Source organism: Lemur catta, chromosome 5, assembly GCF_020740605.2.
Source record: "Lemur catta isolate mLemCat1 chromosome 5, mLemCat1.pri, whole genome shotgun sequence".
Lineage (NCBI taxonomy): Eukaryota > Metazoa > Chordata > Mammalia > Primates > Lemuridae > Lemur > Lemur catta.
Window position 1 is genome coordinate 107,508,874 of NC_059132.1, and position 22,018 is coordinate 107,530,891.

Below are 22,018 nucleotides of genomic sequence, written 5' to 3' on the forward strand. Positions count from 1 at the left end.
TCAGTCTAACAACTTGCATCAATACTGTAGCTAAGTCAAAACCGTTTAGCCCCCTAATCTCTAGAAATGAATTCTCTCTTTTACGAGAATGTAAAGGCTAATCTGGTCACATTTGAAAGTTGTTTTCATATTCAACTTCTGAGTGACATGAAGCTAAGTCCCTGAAACACAGCAAAAAATGCCAATTCATGTAGCACTTGGGAAACGGCAAGGGAAGGGTGAGCAAGAGACTTAAAAGGAGAAAGGTCGGGAGTCCCAGGGGTCAACCTCAGTCTCCTCTCTGATAGCTGCATGGTGGTGAGAAACAGGCACCGTAGCTAGAAAGGTGACAACAGGAGGACGCTATGGAGGCTTTTTCCTTTGGAAGTTGCTTTAAGGATCATCCCTTAACACAGATGTCCTGATCTCACTCCATTGCCTTATTAAAATACTGAATTGAAGGTCATCAGTGAACTCATTCTGGCCCGACCCAATGTTCTTTTCTTTATCCTCATCCTTTCAGTCCTTACTCAGTCATGTGACCCTACTTTGAACACTTGCTCTCAGTGTACTAGCTCTTGGCTGCCCTGTTCTGCTTCCCCTCTGTTGTTTCCATGGCAGCCACTCACCAACGCTTAGCTTTGAATAACCCAAAAGTATCCGCCCCGTTGTGAAACATTCCCCTCTTCCTTTATTCCCATTGTTGAGCACAGGCAGGGTTCCATCTCATTTAATCATCATAGCATGTACACAGCCTACCCTACTAATTTAAGTTCCTGATTAAATACAATTGTATATGGATCATTTCTGTGTGTGTGTGTGCATACGAATCTGCATGACTCTGTCCCCATCTCTGGGTGCATGAGTCATATGTGCTCAATCAGATTGTAAGTGCTTAAAAATAGAAAGTTTTAGAGGCAACTTGAGCATGTATTTTAGTCAGAACTATGTTCAAAGAATGCTGTTCCTCATAATTAACCTTTATAGGTCACTAAGGGTCTCTGAGCCCAGCTTTTTTCATCTTTACAATATAATTAACAATAATATTCACCCCCTAGAGATGGAGTAAAACAGTAAATGAATATATATAAGCATATAACAGATAGTGGACTCTCAATAAATGATTTCTTCCTCTGTTTTTAATTTCTCACACATCACCCATTCTAGTAACACAATGCTGAGTTCAATTTCTGCACTTTCGGTGGATTGATTGATCTAAACTAACAAGATGGGGAAAGTTGGGATATATTAAGCCAATCAACCAAATCTCTCTACCACATTGTCTCAGTGTGGTAAACTGTGAAAGCATGGCCGGGCGCGGTGGCTCACGCCTGTAATCCTAGCCCTCTGGGAGGCCGAGGCCGGTGGATCGCTCGAGGTCAGGAGTTTGAGACCAGCCTGAGCGAGACCCCGTCTCTACTAAAAACAGAAATAAACTATCTGGACAACTAAAAATATATATAGAAAAAATTAGCCGGGCATGGTGGCACATGCCTGTAGTCCCAGCTACTCGGGAGGCTGAGGCAGGAGGATCGCTTAAGCCCAGGAGTTTGAGGTTGCTGTGAGCGAGGCTGATGCCACGGCACTCACTCTAGCCCGGGCAACAAAGTGACACTCTGTCTCAAAAAAAAAAAAAAAAAAAAAACTGTGAAAGCATTTATCTCCATAAATCACTTAAATGACTAATCAATGTTTTATTTTTCTAAGGAAATTCAAATGCCAGGAAAATAGATGCACAATAATTTTCTTGTGGTCCTGTGTCTTTTAAATATTAACAGAGTTTTTCGTGGTGTTATTTGGAAGGGTCTATAATCTGAAAAATACAGCATCTAATTTACATTTGGTGAGTTCACTTCCTATGAGTTATTTTATTTGGCCTTAATTTTTATTTAGAACCAACAGTCTTAAAGAGGGTAAAATTTGCTGAGGGAGAGTATACCAACAGAAAATAGAAGTGGGAATCAAGGGATTTATAAAAATAAAACCTGACATCTTGAGATAACATTCTAAATATTGCACAGTAGTATTTTTCTGCTAGTAAAACTGTAAGGATTTAAATGTAATGCAGCAGTAATCACTGCATTAAAGAATGCAGCCTTAGTGAAACGAAAGAGTTAATTAACCCCAGAGACCCCAGGCTCCCGAGTAGCTGATGTGGAGACAATTATTTATAAGAGCATTTACTGGTAAAGAGAAAGGCGTGAAACCTTAGACAAGCACGTAGACGTGACTAAGGCGGGTTTTGTTTCTGATTCCCGAGCCCTGGAGCGGAAGTGCCCAGTGACTCAGAGCACATACCTCTCTCTGTCCAGGGCGTAGTCAGGCGCCGCCGTGCCACAGGGAAGACTCACTGGAGGATCATCGTCATGGATTTACTTCAGTGACACAATCTCACCACCAGGGAAAGAAAGGGACACTTAATTTATCTTTGATACTTTGAACTTAATTTTCACAGATTCCCAAAGCACATATGAAATGGCACACTGGGTCTAATGAATGTCTATTCAGTTAGTATTCTGCCTCTGAGCAAGATAACAAGGACCATTTTCATAAGGGGCTTGGCAATTCCTTTTTCATATATTGATCTAATTTATTTTTCTGGGAGCCACTCATTCTTTGGGGAAAGACGTAGCCTGCTTTATTTGACCCATTTATTTTATAGCAATTTCTCCCTCATCTTTGGAATGTGTCATGTATATTTGTCCAATCAGGTAAGATGCACAGCATAAAAAGTCTACACCAAGGGAGATAAGCACACAACACATACCAGTATGACCAGTCATTGATAAGCTCCTTCATTCCAAGAAGAGCCACTTCCATTTCCTATGTGTTTGTTATTATTTGTTATATTGGAACTTTCAGATGATTTCGGAAGCAATATGACAATTATCAGGCCCCGAAACCTGTTCATATAAATATATAAACAAACTCCCTGTATAATATGATATTTTGTATTTTGGCATATTATTTTTGGACTAAATACTGAAATATTGCCACTCTATATTATTTTTCTTAATAATTTACTCTATTTCTCTTTTAAAATGTAGCTTGCCTAAGGATGCCCACTGATCCAGTTGCATTTCATTCATGAATATATCAGATTAGGGTTAACAAAGATTATAGACCTAAGGAGTCCAGCGTTTTGCTTGGTTTTGGACAGTCTTGGTGAGACACTTGTGTTTACTTGACAAATTCACCTGGATATGCCACCTCCTCCAGGTAGCCTCTTCTGACTCTTCCCCACCAGGATTAGGTAGTTCCTCTTTGTGCTGTCATGATACCTTGTTTTTCCCTGTTTTTTATTTATTTGATTTCTTGTCTGTTTCCTCCTCTAGACTATGAGATCCTTGTGGCAGGGATGGTTATATTCATCTTTGTCTCCTCAGCATCTAGCAAAATGTCTGACAGATGGCAGGGGCATAAAAAATGTTCACTAGATGAATGAACAGTGTAAAGTTATCAGTCCACGATGTTCCAGTCTAACCACTTGTAAGAAAAATAATTTTTTTTTCTAACAACAGTGAAGACAACATAATCATGTCTAATTTGATGAGCAGTCATTAAGATACAAGTCATGGACTATTTGCTGATTTAGAACATGGTCTACAAATAGTACAGTACCATTTTAAAGCTTTGACTTGATAGACTTAACTGTACCTCAAAATTATGAATATGATTTACATTAACAATGGGGACCCCACACACAAAGTCTTCAAATTGTTCTTGATAATTACATACAAAGAAAGAAATAATATGCACATTTATGTCTTAATTATTTATTTATTTTTACTTCAGAATATTACGGGCGTACAAATGTTTTGGTTACATGGATTGTTTCGTACTGCTTGAGTCAAAGTTATAAGTATGTCCATCACCCAGATAGTGTACGTTGTACCTGATCAGTTAGTTCCAATTTAATAGTAACTACATGTGGTGTTTGTTTTTCCATTCTTGCAATACTTTACTTAGGAGAATAGTCTCCAGTTCCATTCAGATTGTTGCAAAAGGTATTAATTCATTTTTTATGGCTGAGTAGTACTCCATGATATACATATACCACATTTTATTAATCCACTCATGAATTAATAAACACTTGGGTTGATTCCACACCTTTGCAATTGTGAATTATCCTACAATAAACACTTGAGTGCAAGTGTCTTTTTGATAAAATGACTTTTTTCCCTTTTGTAAATACCCAGTAGTGAGATTGCTGGATCAAATGGTAGGTCTACTTTTAGTTCTTTGGAGAATCTCCATACTATTTTCCATAGAGTTGCACTAGTTTGCAGTTCCACCAACAGTGTGTAAGTGTTCTTTTCTCTCTGCATCCATACCAGCATCTACTGTTTTGGGTCTTTATGATAAAAACCATTCTTACTGGGGTTAGGTGACATCTCATTGTGGTTTTGATTTGCATTTCTCTGATGATTAGTGATATTTGAGCATTTTTTTATATATTTATTGGCCATTTGTCTGTCTTCTTTTGAAAGGCTTCTGTTCATGTCTTTTGCCCACTTTTTAATGGGGTTGTTTGATTTTTTTTCTTGCTGATTTGCTTTGAGTTCTTTGTAGATTCTAGTTATTAGCCCTTTATGAGATGTGCAGCATGTGAGTATCTTCTCCCATTCTGTATGTTGTCTCTTTGCTTTGTTGATTGTTTCCTTGGCTGTGCAGAATTTCAATATCTGGATTTTGAAATTCAGAGCAGAGGGGTGGAGTGTCATTTTATATTGAGAATGGAAAGTCAGGAGTCTTGCAACACGTGATGCAATTGCTTCCATGGAATATTTTCAGACCAATAGGAGTTTGCGAAGAACTTTTATGGACAGTATAAATATTTTGAGCTGTAGGCATCATTACCAGCTGACATTTTCCTTCCTCAGGACCAGCTGTTCGGCAGCATCCCGGACTAGAGCCAGGCACATTTGAGACTTGGATCTGACGAGAGACCGCCACAGATTCTTCTGCAGCAATGTCGGTGTTAGAAGAAAGCCGACCATTTGCTCAACAGTTATCCAATGTCTACTTTACAATACTCTCACTTTTCTGTTTTAAACTTTTCGTGAAAATCAGCCTTGCCATCCTCAGTCACTTCTACATTGTGAAAGGCAACCGCAAGGAAGCGGCAAGGATAGCAGCTGAATTTTGTGGAGTAACCCAAGGACAAGGTATGTTTATGATAATCCTCTCTTGTTTCAAGTTGAGTTTAACTATCACTTGATCCACGATGCAAGAAAACACATCACATGTTTTCTTTATGGATTGCTTCAAAGTGAATATTTTGTAAATTTTTGTTAAGGAAAATACTTGTAATTCACTTCATGGCTTCATGAAAAAGAAAATTACTTTTTTGTGTAAATGTTTGGGTTAAAATCAAGATATCATGCAAAACAGATTAATGGAAGCATACTATTAAATATACATATTTTTTCTATTAAGAAACATTTAAAAAACTTAACCATTTGATTTGCTGAATCATAGTGTTAGAGATTAGTTGTAGAAGTAACTGATAGCACTTTAATTATCCTTTAACATATACTTGGATTGTATAATTTTAAATCAAATGTTTAGTTATAGATAAAAAATACTTGTTATTAAAAAGAGAAGATTTCAAGGTTTTGTTTCTCACAACTGTATTTTAATAAGATTAGCCATTTGATTCTAAAATAAAGCACAAAAAAATGAATATTTATGGTATGTGTTTTCCTGATGGAATTATTATTGCTTTGCTCAGTTTGTGAGAAATTGATTATAAGAAGATAGGAACGTAATTAACAAATTTTATATGTGTGCAGTGAAGTGCATCCGTGTTCCTTAAGAGAAATTGAAGAGAAACCAAATGAGAAATAATAATTTTAATCATAGACTTTAAAGGTTGTAAAACCACTTACAGTCTATTGGACCAATATTGTGTACTATAAAAGCAATTCATATAGTCTTAGATTATCATCTATCTTATATCTTAGACTACTATCTATAGTCTATAGATTCATTTCTGATTTGGAAATCAGCAGGCATTCATAAACATTTTACAGTCCAAATACCTCTAACGCAACTTAAATTAGCAGAACCAAAATTTATTGTCACACAATTAAAGAATGTAAATTTTTTAAAAAGATCACTTACAATAGAAAGCTTGCTGTCTTAAAATCTATTTTTCTACACTTTTCAATGTGTAACATCATTCGTTTTAAAATCTAGATTATTCTATCGATAATGGAAAGTTGAGTGGAGGTGGAGAATCTTTTTTAGTGTGTGAGGTAGATAATGAATATGTTTTTCCTGAGAAAGATTGCTCCTGTGCCGAGTGAGGGATTTATGCACTCACTCAAAATGCGGAAAATTTAAATGCCCATGTCAAACTCTCTCAGGGAAGATGAAATCTCGAGGAAAGAGGTGGTATTCAATCCTTTACCTACCAGCTCTGCTTCAGAACAGGTATGACTGTATTTAAATGTGACACACACACTATGTGATCCAACTATAAATAAACAATTTAGTTGGTAAATGGAATATTTGTATGCAAAACAGCAAACATAGAAAACTAAATTTTAAAACAAAAGTTATATGTCTAGACATAAGACTAAACAGATTATATGAACATGGAGTGGTAAAATTTACCCTCACAGGCTGCCTATTGCTCGTTCCTTCATAATCAAACCTTGTCTATGTATTATAAAAATTGTCTTATATTAAAACATGAAATACTGGCTAAAAAGAAGAAACTTTTTTTTGTGGGTCAACAAGGGTTTCAGAGAAAGGTATGGAAGCTCCTTTTTGTACATATTTATAAATAAGAACAAACACCTGTCCCTCTATAGACTGATCTTAGTGTGCTCATGCTGGGAAATCATGAGTGTATATGTAATGGCTTCCATGTTCCCCTTATTTTATGATTCTATCTTAAGATATATTAGAACTTTAGGGTTTTGTCTCAAGAAGGAAAGAAAGAAAGAACAAAATCAGTACTCACTAACAGAAAACACTTTTCCTGGAAACAAACTGTGTACAAACGTTTAAAAAACTTTGTTTTATGTTGTTTTTAATGTTAGAACTATTTAACAAAATGCTCACTTCCAATATCATTCATTTATCTACATATTAAACAATAGAATATATTATCATAATTTTTATTCAATGTAAGCATAATTAGTCTCTGATTTTATTTTAACATTAGGAGAAAAAATCAGGTACCTTAAAACAACGTTTTCTTAATCTCCTACTTCTAAAAGTTAATTCTTCCTTGTCCATAAAATTATTACATTCTCCATTTTAACACAGCTTTTTCTTTTATTTACTAAAATTAAGTTATTATTTTTATCTTGTTTGTATCTTTATAATTAACTACTTGGGCTTAATTATCTTTGTTTAATCCAGCAATTTCCTCCTTCTTGGGAAAGATTATCACCTTCATGCCACTTTGAATTAGGTTTCCCATTCCTACTTTCAAGGCTTAGCCAAATTGCTCCCCAACATTTCTGATACAGAGTTGCCAAATTCCATGCAATCAGAGATGATGTGTGTATGCTCGTGTCTTTCATAATCACAGAAGACCTTGTTGTGTTGACAACATTGGATGTCTTCCCCATGAGCAGTAGTACTTTGGTATGAAATAAGAGAAACTGTAAATTTTCCAAGATACTATTGCAAATCAGCTCATTGTATTAAACAAATGCAGGGCAGTTTTTTGACAAATCTGTCTTTTCATCTCTGAAGACTTTTGTCAACCCCACCATCAAATTGAAGGGGACCTGTTATTTGCTATGCTTTTCTAGGTAACTACCTCCTGTATCGTTCTTGCTGCTAAATGTCCCAATTACAGTCTCTGTATATCAGAGGTCTAGTCTATTTTTGCAGCTAGCGCTATGCTCTGAGACTGATTGTGAGACTAACAGGAGTTGAAAGGTGTTTTCAACTGTAATATTAAACAGTGCAGAGAGTGAATGAGGATGTGGAGGAATATGTTAATTTGGAATCATTCCAAAGGGCTAGAAGAGCCCTCAACTACTCATATCCCAAGGACACTTCAAGAGGCAACTCCTCTCTTCTGTTACAGTCAATACGTTTCAAGTTCTGTCTCAGACTCTGAAGAAGTTTAGCAGTTTTACCTACAAGTGGATGGGGCCAATTCTAAGTGCCTATTTTTTTGAGCACCCTTGACATCAAGACACTGAAGATGCAGGGTACATAAAAGACAAATGTTGTTGTTCTCATCCTTAAATAGTCTGTATTCTGATTGAGGAGATAGGATATTTTCATATCAGAATCACTTTCCAAAATACTAAAGGCCAAATGGGTCTAAAGAATGAAAGGGTCATTTTCAGATTTGGACTTTCAGAGACGTCTTCACAGGGGAGGCAGCTCCTGGGTCGACCTCAGGGATGAGCAGAGGCCTGGATTTGTGGGTACACATGGAATATCAGGAGACAGGAGATCTGGCTGGAGTGGAGAGTTCATGCAGTAGAAAAATTATAATAAACTGGGCCCAAATATGAAAGAATTTGAATGGCAGGCTAAGCAATTCTGACTTGACTTTGAAAGCAATGAGTCACTGAAGTTTTGGTGTAAGGGAAGGTGGGAAAAACAAGAAAGGATGTGTATGAAATCATACTTTAAGGCAGATTTATATAGCAGTAATCTTTGAAGTTGGACAATGGGACATGTTTGAAGCAGGTCGACCAGTTCGGACCTTTCCATAATGAGATAAGGACCTAGATAGATTCGGTGGTGGAAGAAGAAAAAGAAGAAAGAATGCATCTGATAATGCCACAAGCCTAGCACTGGCACAGAGAGCAGATGTTCTTGGAGTAACCGAGTGTCTCCCAGGGTTAGATAATAACATGTCAGTCAGAAGAGGGGGCAATTAGCCACACTGGCCAAGTCTGCAGCTCCCAGCCAAGGCCACACCTTGGCGGTGGACCCTCAGCCGTGTGGCGTGTCTGGTGGGTCACCTACCTGTCTCTACCGTGAAATATCAAGGTACATCAGGAAGTAGTAGAACTAGAATCTGAATTCTAGTCTTGCATTTGACTTACTTAATATGTTCTCTTTATTTTACTTCATTTTTAATCTCCAAGTAGCCTTCTGATTACGATTTACTGGCCATCTAGACCTGCCCACAAAAATAGAATGTGCTAGCTTCCCTCAAGAGTATTCTAGTCCATCGAACATTTGTAGTTCTTATTGTAAATGAACACATTTGCATCTTCATATCAATCTTCAAAATTGTTTGCTCTTTGAGCTATGAGTCCACTTCTGAGATGTGAATTTGCTCCAGTTTTGCTGATACAGGAGGTTTCTGAGCCTGCAAGTCCATGGACCAAATTTTGGATGGGGGAAGATTTATCAGCTTGAGAAACAATCCGGTGACACTGGTGTGAGGTTGACCTAGTCAGGTGCTCGTTTCGTGGCTGAGACTTTATGTAGAATATAGGATGTATGTAGAACCATTGGATAGAGTATTTGTGCTTGTGATTTCATAAGTTTTATTTTAGGGTTGACATTAAGCATGCAATTATTTTGTGTTAAATCTGTGGTTGACACTTAAAAATAGGACATAGTGTAAACATGCCATCTCAGGTCGAATGGCAAAAGAATTTGTCATTTTTGGAGAACAGTATAACCTGCATAGGAAAAGCAGCTAGAATTTGATATAACATCTTTTTTCTCACCATTAGTAAAATCCATCCTAGGTTTAAAACCAACTTTAGGAATTTAACGTTATGGCAGATGCCAGCAATTGCAGCAATAATATTCATTATACCTGTTTCTGAGGAGCAATTTGTTTCCTGTGATTTTCGGTGCTGCTCTGCAACCTGTGCATGAGATTAGTGATCTTAGCAACATTTCTCAGCATCACAGCAATGAAAAACTTTAGGAGGCAAATCTGCAGGATAACTTCTTTAATGTTTTTTATTATATAAAGGTATAAAAATATCCTGAAGATGTGAGAGTTTTTGGACACATTTTTCTATCCTTAGGTGGAACAACTCTAAGTAAGAATAACTGAAATCAATAGAACTGGCCTTGCCTGACAAGATATCACGTTATACTCAAAGGTGCTACTAAAAAAATTTTTAAAAAGAGGTTTTAATTTTGTCCAAGGTCTCCTATTTTTCAGAAATGCCAGAGGATGTTTTTGAAAGAAATAATTATAACCCTGTACATTAAAAATGGGATCTGGGAACAAAGTTCCAAGTTTAGAAATGACTTTGTCAAATATTTATGTATTAATACCTTTCTTTTTCCTCTGTGTCTTAGTTCATTTTGCGGTGCTATAAAGACACACCTGAGGCTGGATAATTTGTAAAGAAAAAGGATTTACTGAGCTCATGATTCTGGGGGCTGGTGAGGGCCTCAGGCTGTTTCCATTTGTGGTAGAAGGCAGAAGGGGAGCTGGTATGTGCAGAGATCACGTGATGAGACAGGAAGTGAGAGAGAGAGAGAGAGGTGTGGGGGCAGGTGCCAGGCTCTTTTTAACAACCAGATCTCTCAGGAACTAACAGAGTGAGAACTCACTCACCCAGGGGGAGGGAGGGCATTAATCCCTTCACTAGGCATCTGTTCCCATGACCCAGACACCTCCCATTAGGCCCCACCTCTAACACTGGGGATCAAATTTCAACATGTGGTTTGGAGGGGACAAATATCCAAGCCATAGCAGTCCATATTTGGAGAAATATGTAAAATTTGGGAGTTAATGACACAGCTTGACGTTTTGGAGTTAAAGACTTTGATAACTTAGAAGGGATCACTTTTCCTGGAAATATTCTTCTCACACTTTTTTGTTCCTCTCTTCCTTTCTTTAGTCATTCAATTACTTGCTCATTTATTACTTCCAACATATTATACTTACGCAATGTTTATTTATATATCTCCTAGGTCAAAGGCACTGTGCCGGGCATTGAGGATAAAATATACAAACTAACCCTGTCTCTTTCCTAAAGGTCTACATAGCTCAGTGGAAGAAAGATGGATGAGCAAGTAATTAAAAAATGTGGCAAATGCTCTTTTACAAGGTTCCAGAAAGTGCTATGCAAGTACAGAGGAAAGAGTATAGAGCTAAGAATAGTTCTACCTATGATATGTCAGCTGAATAAAAGCTGTACTAACAACATACATGTTCTCTCCCACAATTGTGCATGTATCCTTATTCATAATGCTTACAAACTTCCCAATTCCCTACTTTCATTCCCTACTTTGTCCCTTCTCAACTTATTATTTCTAACTCACATGTCTTTTACCTAAAGTTCACAGTGTTGTCATTAAAAGGATTTATTTTCAGGAAAGAAATAAGTTTTCTCATAGCTTATCTACTAAGCTTTGTGAAAAATGAGAAATGTTTTGGTGAAAAAAATTCAAAATAGATTTTGTGTATTTTGATAGGTGACACTGATATACTCAACTCTTTAAATTTTTTATATAATAAAGATAGTGAAAGAGTGAAAACAAGGTCTTAGCTCCCTACTTCCCTATTTACCCTTTTAGAAGATGGTAAATTATTAAAATAAGTTTTTTTCTTATTGACACAACTGATATAGTTTTTAATTTAACTCAGGCTGATAAATACTTGGATACCTACACTATTCCTGGCACAATGTTGTGTGCTCCATGTACATATACTAATGTGTATATATATTAGTTGTATCCAATATATAACTAATATATAGTATATGAAAATACATAATAATATGATGTATATATTGTACATATAATTTATATATTATATATGTTATATAATGTATATATTTACCACATATGAAATGTGACTTCCTTTTTTAGTAAAAGGAGAAGACTTGGATGGGGGGGCACAAAAGACTTGCACATGTAAGACACTGAACAGCAAGTAAAAAGGTCTTAAGGTGTTAAATTGAAAACAGTCAAGTTTTGCAATTGATGTTCTGTTAGACGTCAGGAGGGGAAGAAATTGAGGCCAGTTGAGAGGCTGAGTAGGCTCTTCATGGGGGAAGGCCGAATCTAGGGCAGAAATTCAAAGGCAGAATATATTTGGTTATGTAGAAGGGGAGATGAAACCCAGCTGAATATAAAGAAAAGGAGATGAAAAGTTTAGAACGTGGAACCAAACAAGCCTGGGTTCATCTGGAGCAAAGGCTCAAGCACTGATATTAGAGATAAAGATGCATAGTTGAGTGGTTGGTGCCAATGGGGAAGGAAAAAAAAGACACCTCTCAACACATCCGAGAGTAAACAGTTCTGTTAAGAGCTTTTTAATTCCTTTATGGGATTCAGCATATGAAAAAGAGTCACTAGGTAGTGATGCAAATAATTAACCACCGTAAGCATTTTCCAGAATCCTTGGTGGAACGATTTAATATGTCATTGTGTGTATTTCATGAACTGCCTCTCAGAGAAGGTGGGATACCTCCTTGGCGTTTGCTCAGAGCACATCCTTACAGTGGTTTCATGGCGATTCTGTGACAGTTTTAGCACATTAAGCTCATTTTTTAAACTGGAGAGTAGAGAAGAAAGACTATTCCCAGTGACAAACAAACCATGTCATTGAAAGCAGGTGGGGTATTTGGGAGGCCTTTTGCTCTGAAGCCACCCTCAAAGAGTTAAGGGGGTGGGGGTGGGGCAGAGAGAGAGAAAGCTCCGCTTCCAGGTGGTGCAGAACTTTTGGCATTTCTTCCTCACCAGCTGCGTAGGGAACAAGCCATTTATTCTTTCCAGCTTTTCCTCAGCAACACGACAAAGTGGACCATTGCCTTTCAGACTGGCAATGCCTGAAGAATATCAGGTCAGGGAGGGAGAGGCTTAAGGAGTCCCATAAATTGTTAAATTTTTAGCACTGAAAGAATCTTCGAAGTGGTCTGTGATTAAAGTCCACTCTGAAATTCAGGTGAAGGGCAAACATACACTAGAATGATTTTTTTCTCAATTCTCTAATTCCCCATTGGCTACTATGGGAGAAGACTTTTAAAATTTGCCTTCTGAGTAGATTTAAGAGTTTTCTAGATGGGCCTGGGGCCTCCGGGCCTCGGGGCTAGGGTTGTGTGAGAGGACAAGGCTCTCACAGGCACCTTTCCCCTCTTTGAACAGAGAGACTCTACTTTCGTGATTCTTCCTAAGTTGGGCTTTGAAAGAAACCTTTCTTCAAAGAAGCGAATAAAAAAATATTTAAAAATAAACTGCTCTACTTTATTTAAAATATTGTTACACGTATCTTCATAGAACCTACCCATCCTATAATATGAGTCATAACTGAATATCCTTTCAGAATTCTTTCCTAGGAATTAGAAGAGCAGCAAACATTTGGGGCCCGTCAGGAATGTGTATAACTATGTGAAATGGCACCAACTCGTCCTCTCTCCTTCGGGGCAGCTAAAATTTCCGTGTCACCATTACCTACTGAGTAAAATAGAAACTTTCAGAAATACATATACTCTTTCCAGAAGGCTTATAGTCTTAAACTATGGGCTGAGTACAAACAAACTGAAATTTAGCACCGAAATGCCATTCATGTTTTTAAATAGAAGCACTGGCTCACCTCAACTGTCAAGTGTGCAGCTTGATTTACACAAGCACTGACAATGATAAAATTAAAGGCCTATGCGTTGAAAATCTGCTCTTTTACCATAACAACCCTGCAAAGTCCCTTGTTAGTAAATTGAATCAGGTGAGGCTGCCAACATGAGAAAGGAAGCCATCCTTCTTCTAAAGAGGTCTCAACACACTACAGTGACAGTTAAATAATGACTGTGGAAGCCATGGTGACTTTCTGGGTGAGTCAACTCCTCAATAACAATTAAACACATCTTTGATTAACTACTGAGGAGATTTATGAGCACTTATGTTTTCCAAACTCTACTTCACTCAGTAGAAAAACGATGACTTCTATCATCCACCAAGTGAAAGTAGTAAGTCAGGTTTAGAATGAAATGATGCACCAAATGAATTGTTGAATTTTGGAAGCTTTGCGTCTTGGCCCCCTTTTGAACTATGATCCGGAGTAGTGAATTTGAAAAAAGGAAAAAGTGCTAGTTCCTTTGGAGTTCACATACACAGATCACAGCTCTGTTGCGTCTGAGAAATAATAAATACTTCTTGAGAGTAACTCTCCAAGAACTAAAAGAAAAGGAGCTAAAGAAAAATCTGAGCATCTCTTTCTTTCTCCCACTGTCTGTAGTTATCATGAAATGCCCATGGAGTAAAATATAGCGTAGGAGCTAAGTCTTAGGGCTACTTACCGTTACTCTGAGAAACCAACAAAACAAGACTAGCTTGGGTTGGAGAGAAAATCTTCTCTATAATGAATGCTAAGTCCTAAAACAATACTTGTATATCTAATTGGTATGACACTCCAAGTAGGGGAAAGAAAGGGAAATCTGTTTACATAAGCTCAGTATTTAGGGTCTACTGGAACTGACAATATTTTCTTAAAAAGAAATTTTTATTTATGAAAGTTAATTGAATTCAATGATTGAATTTTTTATAATTTTTAAAGCTTAATTTTAAAAAGTACACACAAATGACCACAAATCTGGTTCTATAGCATTATAACGAATATTTTATTATCTTATTACTTTTGAAAGACAATGTATGTAAGTAGAAGGGACAAAAATTATATAGTTTGTAGTTAAACTAAAGCTCGTGAAGTAACTTGTGATTTTTGCCAAATACCTGAATGGAGACTGAATTGTAACAGGACTACCAGGAAAGTAGATCTGTCAAAACTGCTGTTATTCTGGAAAAGAAAATTACAGTTTGTTAGACAAGAAGTCACTTGTTCCTTGAAATAATTGTCAACAGCATACAGGAAAAACAATGCCTTGGATATTGAAGAAAGGCAGCAAATATTTGTAGAATGAACAAAAAAACCTTAAATAGGAGAAAATGGAGGTTAAAAAACACATTGCATATAGCATAATGATTTCCCGGGACATAATTTTTCTATCATGGTTCTAGTACTTTCTAGCTGAGTGATCTTAGGAAAGTTGTTTAACATCTGTAGACCTGTTTCTTCATCAGTAAAATGGAGATATTGATACTTCAGAGGATTAATGCAAATCTTACATGAGATATAATTTATTACCTAAACCACTTACCACAGTGTTTGGCACTTGGTTAACACTCTATAAATGTTAGCTCTCTACATTATCTTTTGAAAAATTCAAAAATAGCATACAATTGCCCACAACTTGGTAACACAGAGAAGCATCAATAAAAAAAGATACTGAAATTATAATAAATCAATTGTGTTTGCCAAACAGTTGCTACAAACATATAATGATACCAGGATGTGTCTCTTAAGCAGGTGTTCTATCCCAGCATCGTGTTCACTGTGTAGGTGGATGGTTTCAGAACTTAAGTGGTTGGTTTTATTTAAATGTCAACTTAACAATAATCAGTTGAAGCTCTGAAAGGTTTAGTAAGTCGTCAACTTTTTCAGGTAATAGCTGGAAGAAGCAGAATTCCAACCCAGATCCCACTGGCTGCTGGGCTGTTCCCTTTAACCATGCCTCTTCCCCGCCGGGGTCTCTCCCACTGAGTAATCACAGCGTGCGTGCGTGGGCCATGCGCCTGCTTTGTCTATTGGCCCTTTCCATATGGAAGGGAAGATATATTAGAGAATTTTAGCTATTTAAAAAGTATATGTATACAAAATTTGCCCAAAATAAGCAGTTCATTTTAAGCCTTGAAGACTCAAGATATCCTCATTATCCAGAAACTCTCTCTGATCCAGGTCACAAAAGAAAGCAAGACATTCTGAGCTGTTCCACAGGACTGCAGCAAAGCCATGCAGAGTTTGGCTCGTGGTGACCAGGACCTGGTTGGGAAAGCTGGTTCAGAGCTGGGGTTTTTGAAATTACTTGCAGAAATTTCTTCTGTGATCTTACTCTGTCAAAGAAATTTTTCTTCACAGAAATTCTTTGGACAGAAATATTTTCCTGGGCAAACTCGGTCAAATAGTGGGTCACCCCAGCGATATTGCAAGAAAACCTGCGTTGTTCTGTAAGGACTCTGTGATGAATTTGTCACAGCATGTTGCAATGGCCTGGCATAGCAAACTCCTGGTTACTCTTTTAAAGTAGTGCTGCGGAAAGTGTCAAAGCTGCTCAACCTCCCCCACACCAAAGCACCGGATATTAACGTCCTTTGCCAAACCAGCCTTCTTAAAAGCCTCTTGTCCTTTTATTTTCTTTTCTCTTAATCCCTGGCAGCTGAAAAGGAAAGACAAAAAATAATGACACCATTAATAGTGAAGAGCTGAGTCAGCTAGTTCAGGGATTTGGCTTTTTTTCCTTTATTTTTTCTGCGCCTTTCTCCCAGCTGGTTTCTCCAAGAATGATCGAATCATAGGTTTTCAACTACAAATACCTTACAAAGAGGTTTTTTTTTCCCTTATGAAAAAGAAGAAAACTAAACCATTTTAGTAAGCAGATTATATCTAGAAATAAGGATGCTGAATTACTTCATAGAATCACTGAAAGACCTCAAACTCTGAACCATATTTTAAATTATCTGGGGTCCTATGCACAGGTTTGCAAAGTATCCTTTCAAGAGCTATGACTTCCAGGAACACCTGCTCCTTCATCAAGCTGATGCCAAGGCTATCTGAAGGCGACTAAGCCTCTATTCAGAAAATAATAAATCACAAATAATGATTTTTGTCTTCTCTCTTCATTATGAGACCATTAAACTGTAGATATTACAATTGGGAACAAAGTGATGATCAAAACAGTAGGGGAATGAATGCCGTCAGTTGCAAGATCCGAGAGGCTAGCTTTCTCCTTCCCTGCGTGTGGGTAAGTGTGAACCTCAGCCACAAGTCAGAAATGAGGTTTACTCCTGAAAGCTTGGCAGGCATATGGTGAAGGACAAAGAACTTTCTCAAAATGGAATGTCTTATGGTGACTTCACAAACTTGAGAATAGCATTTTTGAGTAACACAGTGGCATATGACAACCCCTAGAATTTTTAGAATGTAGCTCACTCTTGCCTAGTCTTTAAGAAACTCTTAAGGAATCATGTTGATGATACCATACTGGCCATTTGTTCTCTGAGATGATAGAAATCCCGCTCTGTGTGCTAATATCAGAACAGTACTATTTTAACAGGATTGCTAGTTTTCAAAATAACTAAATCCTAGGTACTTTAAAAAAAACATGTTTTAAAATGATGAAATACCAATCAAATTTCTATACCAGGACATGTGCACAGTTGTGCTTTGTAAGTTGTGTATAAAAGAGCTTTTAGTAAATTACTGAATATTTGTCATATTACATAAATTTGTTACTTAAAGGAATCCCTTTGAAAAAAATCTATTTTACAAATATACGTCTTTCATCAACTACATTTTCTTAAACTGAGATACATCTATGAGTTGCCGTAATATTTCCTGGATGCTAGTAAATATTATATGGTTAATATTGTAGACAAAAGATGAGATATGGAAAAATGTAGGCATCTTCTTCAACATAAAGTGAATCTCTCGTTTCTTGAATTCCCTGTAACTGGACTTAACAGATGTAGTTGGCCAGTCTCTTTTAACACTATCTGTTCCTAGGCTTTGACCTGACATGTCTTACCTCATACTTTCTTATGGTAATAAGTTATATTTTTATTGTAATTCATGAACTCTTTTTCACACATGCTATCTCTTTTCATCTTCATAACTGACATCTACATAGGGAAATGCTATTACTCTGCTTTTGCAGAGAAGGAAACAGAGGCTTAAAAACGTAGAGGTGTTTACTCACTGGAGGTGACCTATCTACTTAGAGAAAAGCAAAAACATGAGCCCTGATCTCTGACATCACTCATTCTTACAATGTGTGGGATTTTGTTTCTTCATCCTCTATTAGGAAACAGGCAGTGGTCTTTGTCCAGGGCTAATATCTGTGTCAGGTTGCCGTCTGTCTTTCAGGGTCCCTGAAACAATCGTAGCAAGACACAGAATGTCCTAACACCGTCTGTGCTGCCTTCCCCACGTCCTCATGACACCTGAGCAAACCCAATGCTGCCTGTACCGGCAAGTCAACGTCGCTACTAGCTTGAAAGCCTCACAAAACAGGGATTCATTTCATCCTCAGGACTTAGAAAAACACCTAGCACATGGCAGGAACTGAATAAATACTCAAGGAAGGAAGGTCTAGAGGAGGAAGGAAAAGAAGAAGGGAGAAAGTGAGGGGATTCAAACTGCAGTACATGGGGTTTATTATCATCACCCCTTTCAGTGCAGGGTGGTGCCTGTTCTCCTTGCGCCTGGCCCCGAGCCGGACGCAGATACACTGAACCGGTGAAGGACGGCGACTCTGGGAGTTACTTCCCAAAGAGCAAGTGAAGACAGAACGTCGATGCTGCCCAGAGGTCGACAGGTTGAATCTATAAGCAATGCCCTCCACTCCTTCCTCTTAATCAGCCTTACTGTCCCTCTTCCCGGCTTCTTTTAGCTTCATGAAATCGGCATTAGCCTCCGCCAACCCCAAATAAAAAGAACCTTTTATACGTTTCTTTTTACCTAGAATCAGTTAATGGCCGTTAATGTATTCCAGTGTCTTCTCCATGTCTTATGAACCTGAACGCTGCTTTTCTTTCAGTAGGAAACGCTGCTCGTTCACCTTTCGATTTTCCATTTTAAGTGAATACATGTTTATTCTTAATATTTTAAGCTTTCTGCGCCACTCTTCATGTTATTAAAGGCTGTTTCTTTGTACGTTTAAGAGCAAATGCTCGAGATAGTCCTTCAAAGGGTGGAGGGCCGACAGAAAGCACCGCAAACACCGTGTCTGGGAACCGTGGCAGGGCGGTTGCTCTCTTTTTTCGCATGCAGATCAGAAAATCATCAGGCGTTAGAAGGAGCTACAAGAAGGGACGTGGCTGAGATAAAACTGAGAATCAGCACCTGCTGAAAACAGGACCTCCGGACTTTAGTTCTTCACCTGCCCAGACACCCTGTATGATATGATCTGTTTTAGTTACTAGTGGTATGAATGATTAAAACAAAAAAACAGAAATCTTGCTTTTGCCATAAACACAGCCAGTTTATTCAAACGTAGGCTGCTAGAAGATTCCAAAGGTGGAATGATCTGTCTCCAGTGTTAGGCACTCTTTTCCTGTCATCAGTGTAACCCAAGGAAAAGAGAAGGCGGTGGCCACAGCGGGTTAGGCCCCTGTTTGGGGACACTTGGAAAAAGGCAGAGTGCCTCGGGCACCTGGCGCTGTTCTGTCACGCAGATGTGATGTCACCGTGGCGGGTCAGGTTGGATTTGAGGCCAGCACACCTGGGACTCCTGACCTTCTATGCCTTCTGCTCTTCAGGTGAACCTCTGCAAATACGTTCAGCTGTCATGAAGAGCCTCAGTATAAAACACCCTACCTGCTGTCAGCGCCTAAACCTCCCATGAGCACATGGTTCACGGTGATAAAACTGTTTGTGGCCAGAGCCATGGCAGGAGAAGGATTATGTGTAAAATTGTTCTTCCATTAAGTCCTTGTCCGTGGTGCAGATCAGATTTTCTCCCCAGCAGCTGTTGTCCTCAGACTAGAGAACACAGGTTGCTGATTTCTTTCCCTTTATGGATTTGTGACTCTTAAAATTTCAAGCTGGCAGTGGGTAGACAGAACCGTGTGTGAACTAAGCGGGTAAAGAGCATGAAAAGACCAGGAAAGCGTCATTTTATGAGAACACCCAGTTCTCACTTACGTGCCAGGGGCTGTTCTAAACAACGTTACAAACTCACTTAATCTTCACAAAAGCCTGATGACTTAGGTGCTTTTGATTATTAGATCTGTTTTTGCCTTCCTTGTTTTATATTCCTTGGATTAGATTTGTTTGCCTATAGCGTCAGGTCGCAGTACCCTGCTTTGGAAAGAGCACAAGGAGGCAGCAGACAGTCTTGGTTCCAGTCTTGCTCGCCTGGGAGTCCGGGGGTTGAGGATGAGGATACCGCCCACCTTCTCTCAAACTCAGTGTCTTTATCTCCAAAATGAAGGAGTTAGACAAGATCAGTGGTTTTTCAATCTTTTTTAAAACAGCATGTACCCTTTCTTTTGTGAAGATCTGGAAGCTCGATTTGCAGAGCTGAGGGAGGGGAAGCCGCCCTGTTGGAAGACAGCCCCATGCCCTGCTAGCGCACTCTGAGGCAGCTCTATTGAACTCACAGGGCTCTTCGAAGCCATTTGTAAATCACTGAAGTAGATGATGTCTAAATCCACTTTTAGCTCTGAAATGCTACGATTTTTTCACATTGTTTTGACTTTTAGTGAATCATTTTTCTGCCAGAGAAGCTTTTAGCAGAGAGAACCGCAGTTGTCCCTCGTGAATTTACTGCACCCGTGACCTCAGCCCCTACTGCAGAACGTGGAGAGGGTACTCACTCAAAACCAGAGCAACTGCTGTGAGTCACCAAACAGTGTGTAATGACAACTATTTTGGAACTTCCTGTGGTCTTGCAGACCATACTCACTTCCTTTCACAGATCACCCCAAGGTCGCTGGAAGCACGTTGCTGGCCACTGTGCTACCCAGCCGCTCTGGAGTCCCCTTCCATAGGCGTATTTCCTCGTCCTCTCCACCGCGCACAGTTTGAGTACGAAGAGAAAGTTCCTAGGTCATCCTGGGTGCTCCGTTTGTTCCATGCAGGTGGACAGTCACTCCTCAGCACAAACCGGAGAAGAACGAGTCTCTTACTGACCTCGGTTGTAGAGCAGATATGCAGCAGGTCGGGCAGTCAGGGTACGAGGGAGTCCCAAGGGTGCTGCCGTTTGGAATAAAGGACGTCAGGGTAAGAAGAGCTAAGTGCTTGCTTAACTCTTCTCTTATCGGGGTGCTACGTTTTCTGTTAACTTTCTCCGCTATTTTAAAATCCTTTTGTCTGGGCTCTTTTTGCGATTTATATTTTCTTGATCATAAAATACACTCCATCTGGAAAAAAATGGACAACTTTTTTTTATAGAGTTTAATAAAAGAGTCTAAAACAGAAACCTGTACTACCACCATTCAAGTTAAGAAATAGAATATTCTAGAGCCCTAGAAGCCGGCAGGTACCCCTTTTCAATCAAAGCTCCCTCTCCCCATCCCACAAAGACAGGGTGACTGACTTTTATAGCAATCATTTTCTTGCTTTCATTATAGTTTTAGCTCTTACCACTATGCCTTGAATTGAAATGGTTTCGTTTAGCCTGTTTTTGAACTCTGTATAAACTGAATTGTTCTGCACATGTTTTTTCAGGACTTACTTTTTACACTGAGCTATAGGATAAAAAGACTTAATCTGTTTGTGTCTGGAGTTCATTCGTTTTCAATACTGTAAATTATTAATACATTCTGAATTTTGAGTAATTATGAATGGTATTGCTATAAACATCTAGTACAAATAAGTATGTATAGCTCTAGGAGTAGAATTTCCAGGTTACAGGGCATGTATATACTCAGTTTTTTAGGTAGTGCCACACTGTTTTCCAACACGGCCATGTCTATAGCGAAACCAGCAGTGTGTAAGAATTCCCCTGCTGTTGGTATTCTAAATATATGCCAATCTGGTAGGCATGTAGGAGTACGGTTTAATGTTCATTTCCCTGACTAAAATGCCATTTTCATATGTTGATTGACCGTTTATGCTTCTTCTTTTGTGACATGCCTGCCAAATATCGTGCCTTCTATTCTATGGGGTCAACTGCCCTTTTTTCATTGGGTTTTAGAAGTCATCTGTGTGTTATAAAATCAGTAAGAACTACCTACAAATATCTTCTGTGGCTTGACTTTTCACTTTTTATGGTGAACAGAAGCTCTTACTTTAAAAATGTCAAATTTACAAGTCTTTTCCATTTTCATTAATACTGACCGTGTAATTTATTTTAAAAATTATCCTGTCCTTCAAGGTAATGAAAGTATTTTTTTTTTATTTAAATCCTTTAAAAATAAAAGGATTTGTTCTGTAGAGTTTGGATTCAGTCAAAAGGCTGCACTTAAGTACCTGGAAGGCCACAGGCTCCCCACCCTGCCCTTTACCACCGACCGGGAAGGAAGTTCTTTGCTATTTTTGCTATGTTAGCTGAGCTTTTTTTTTTTCCCCCAC

At 38.3% G+C, this 22,018-nt stretch overlaps 1 protein-coding gene across 1 annotated transcript in view; it reads left to right on the forward strand.

Moving 5' to 3' along the window:
- The first annotated feature begins 4,837 nt into the window (after positions 1 to 4,837).
- Positions 4,838 to 22,018, forward strand: part of ASB5 (ankyrin repeat and SOCS box containing 5) — a 44,391-nt gene continuing 27,210 nt past the window's right edge. Inside the window, exon 1 of the mRNA XM_045552471.1 lies at positions 4,838 to 5,147. Within this exon, the coding sequence (XP_045408427.1) occupies positions 4,952 to 5,147 (196 nt within the window). The 5' untranslated portion in view covers positions 4,838 to 4,951. The remainder of the gene's footprint in view (positions 5,148 to 22,018) is intronic.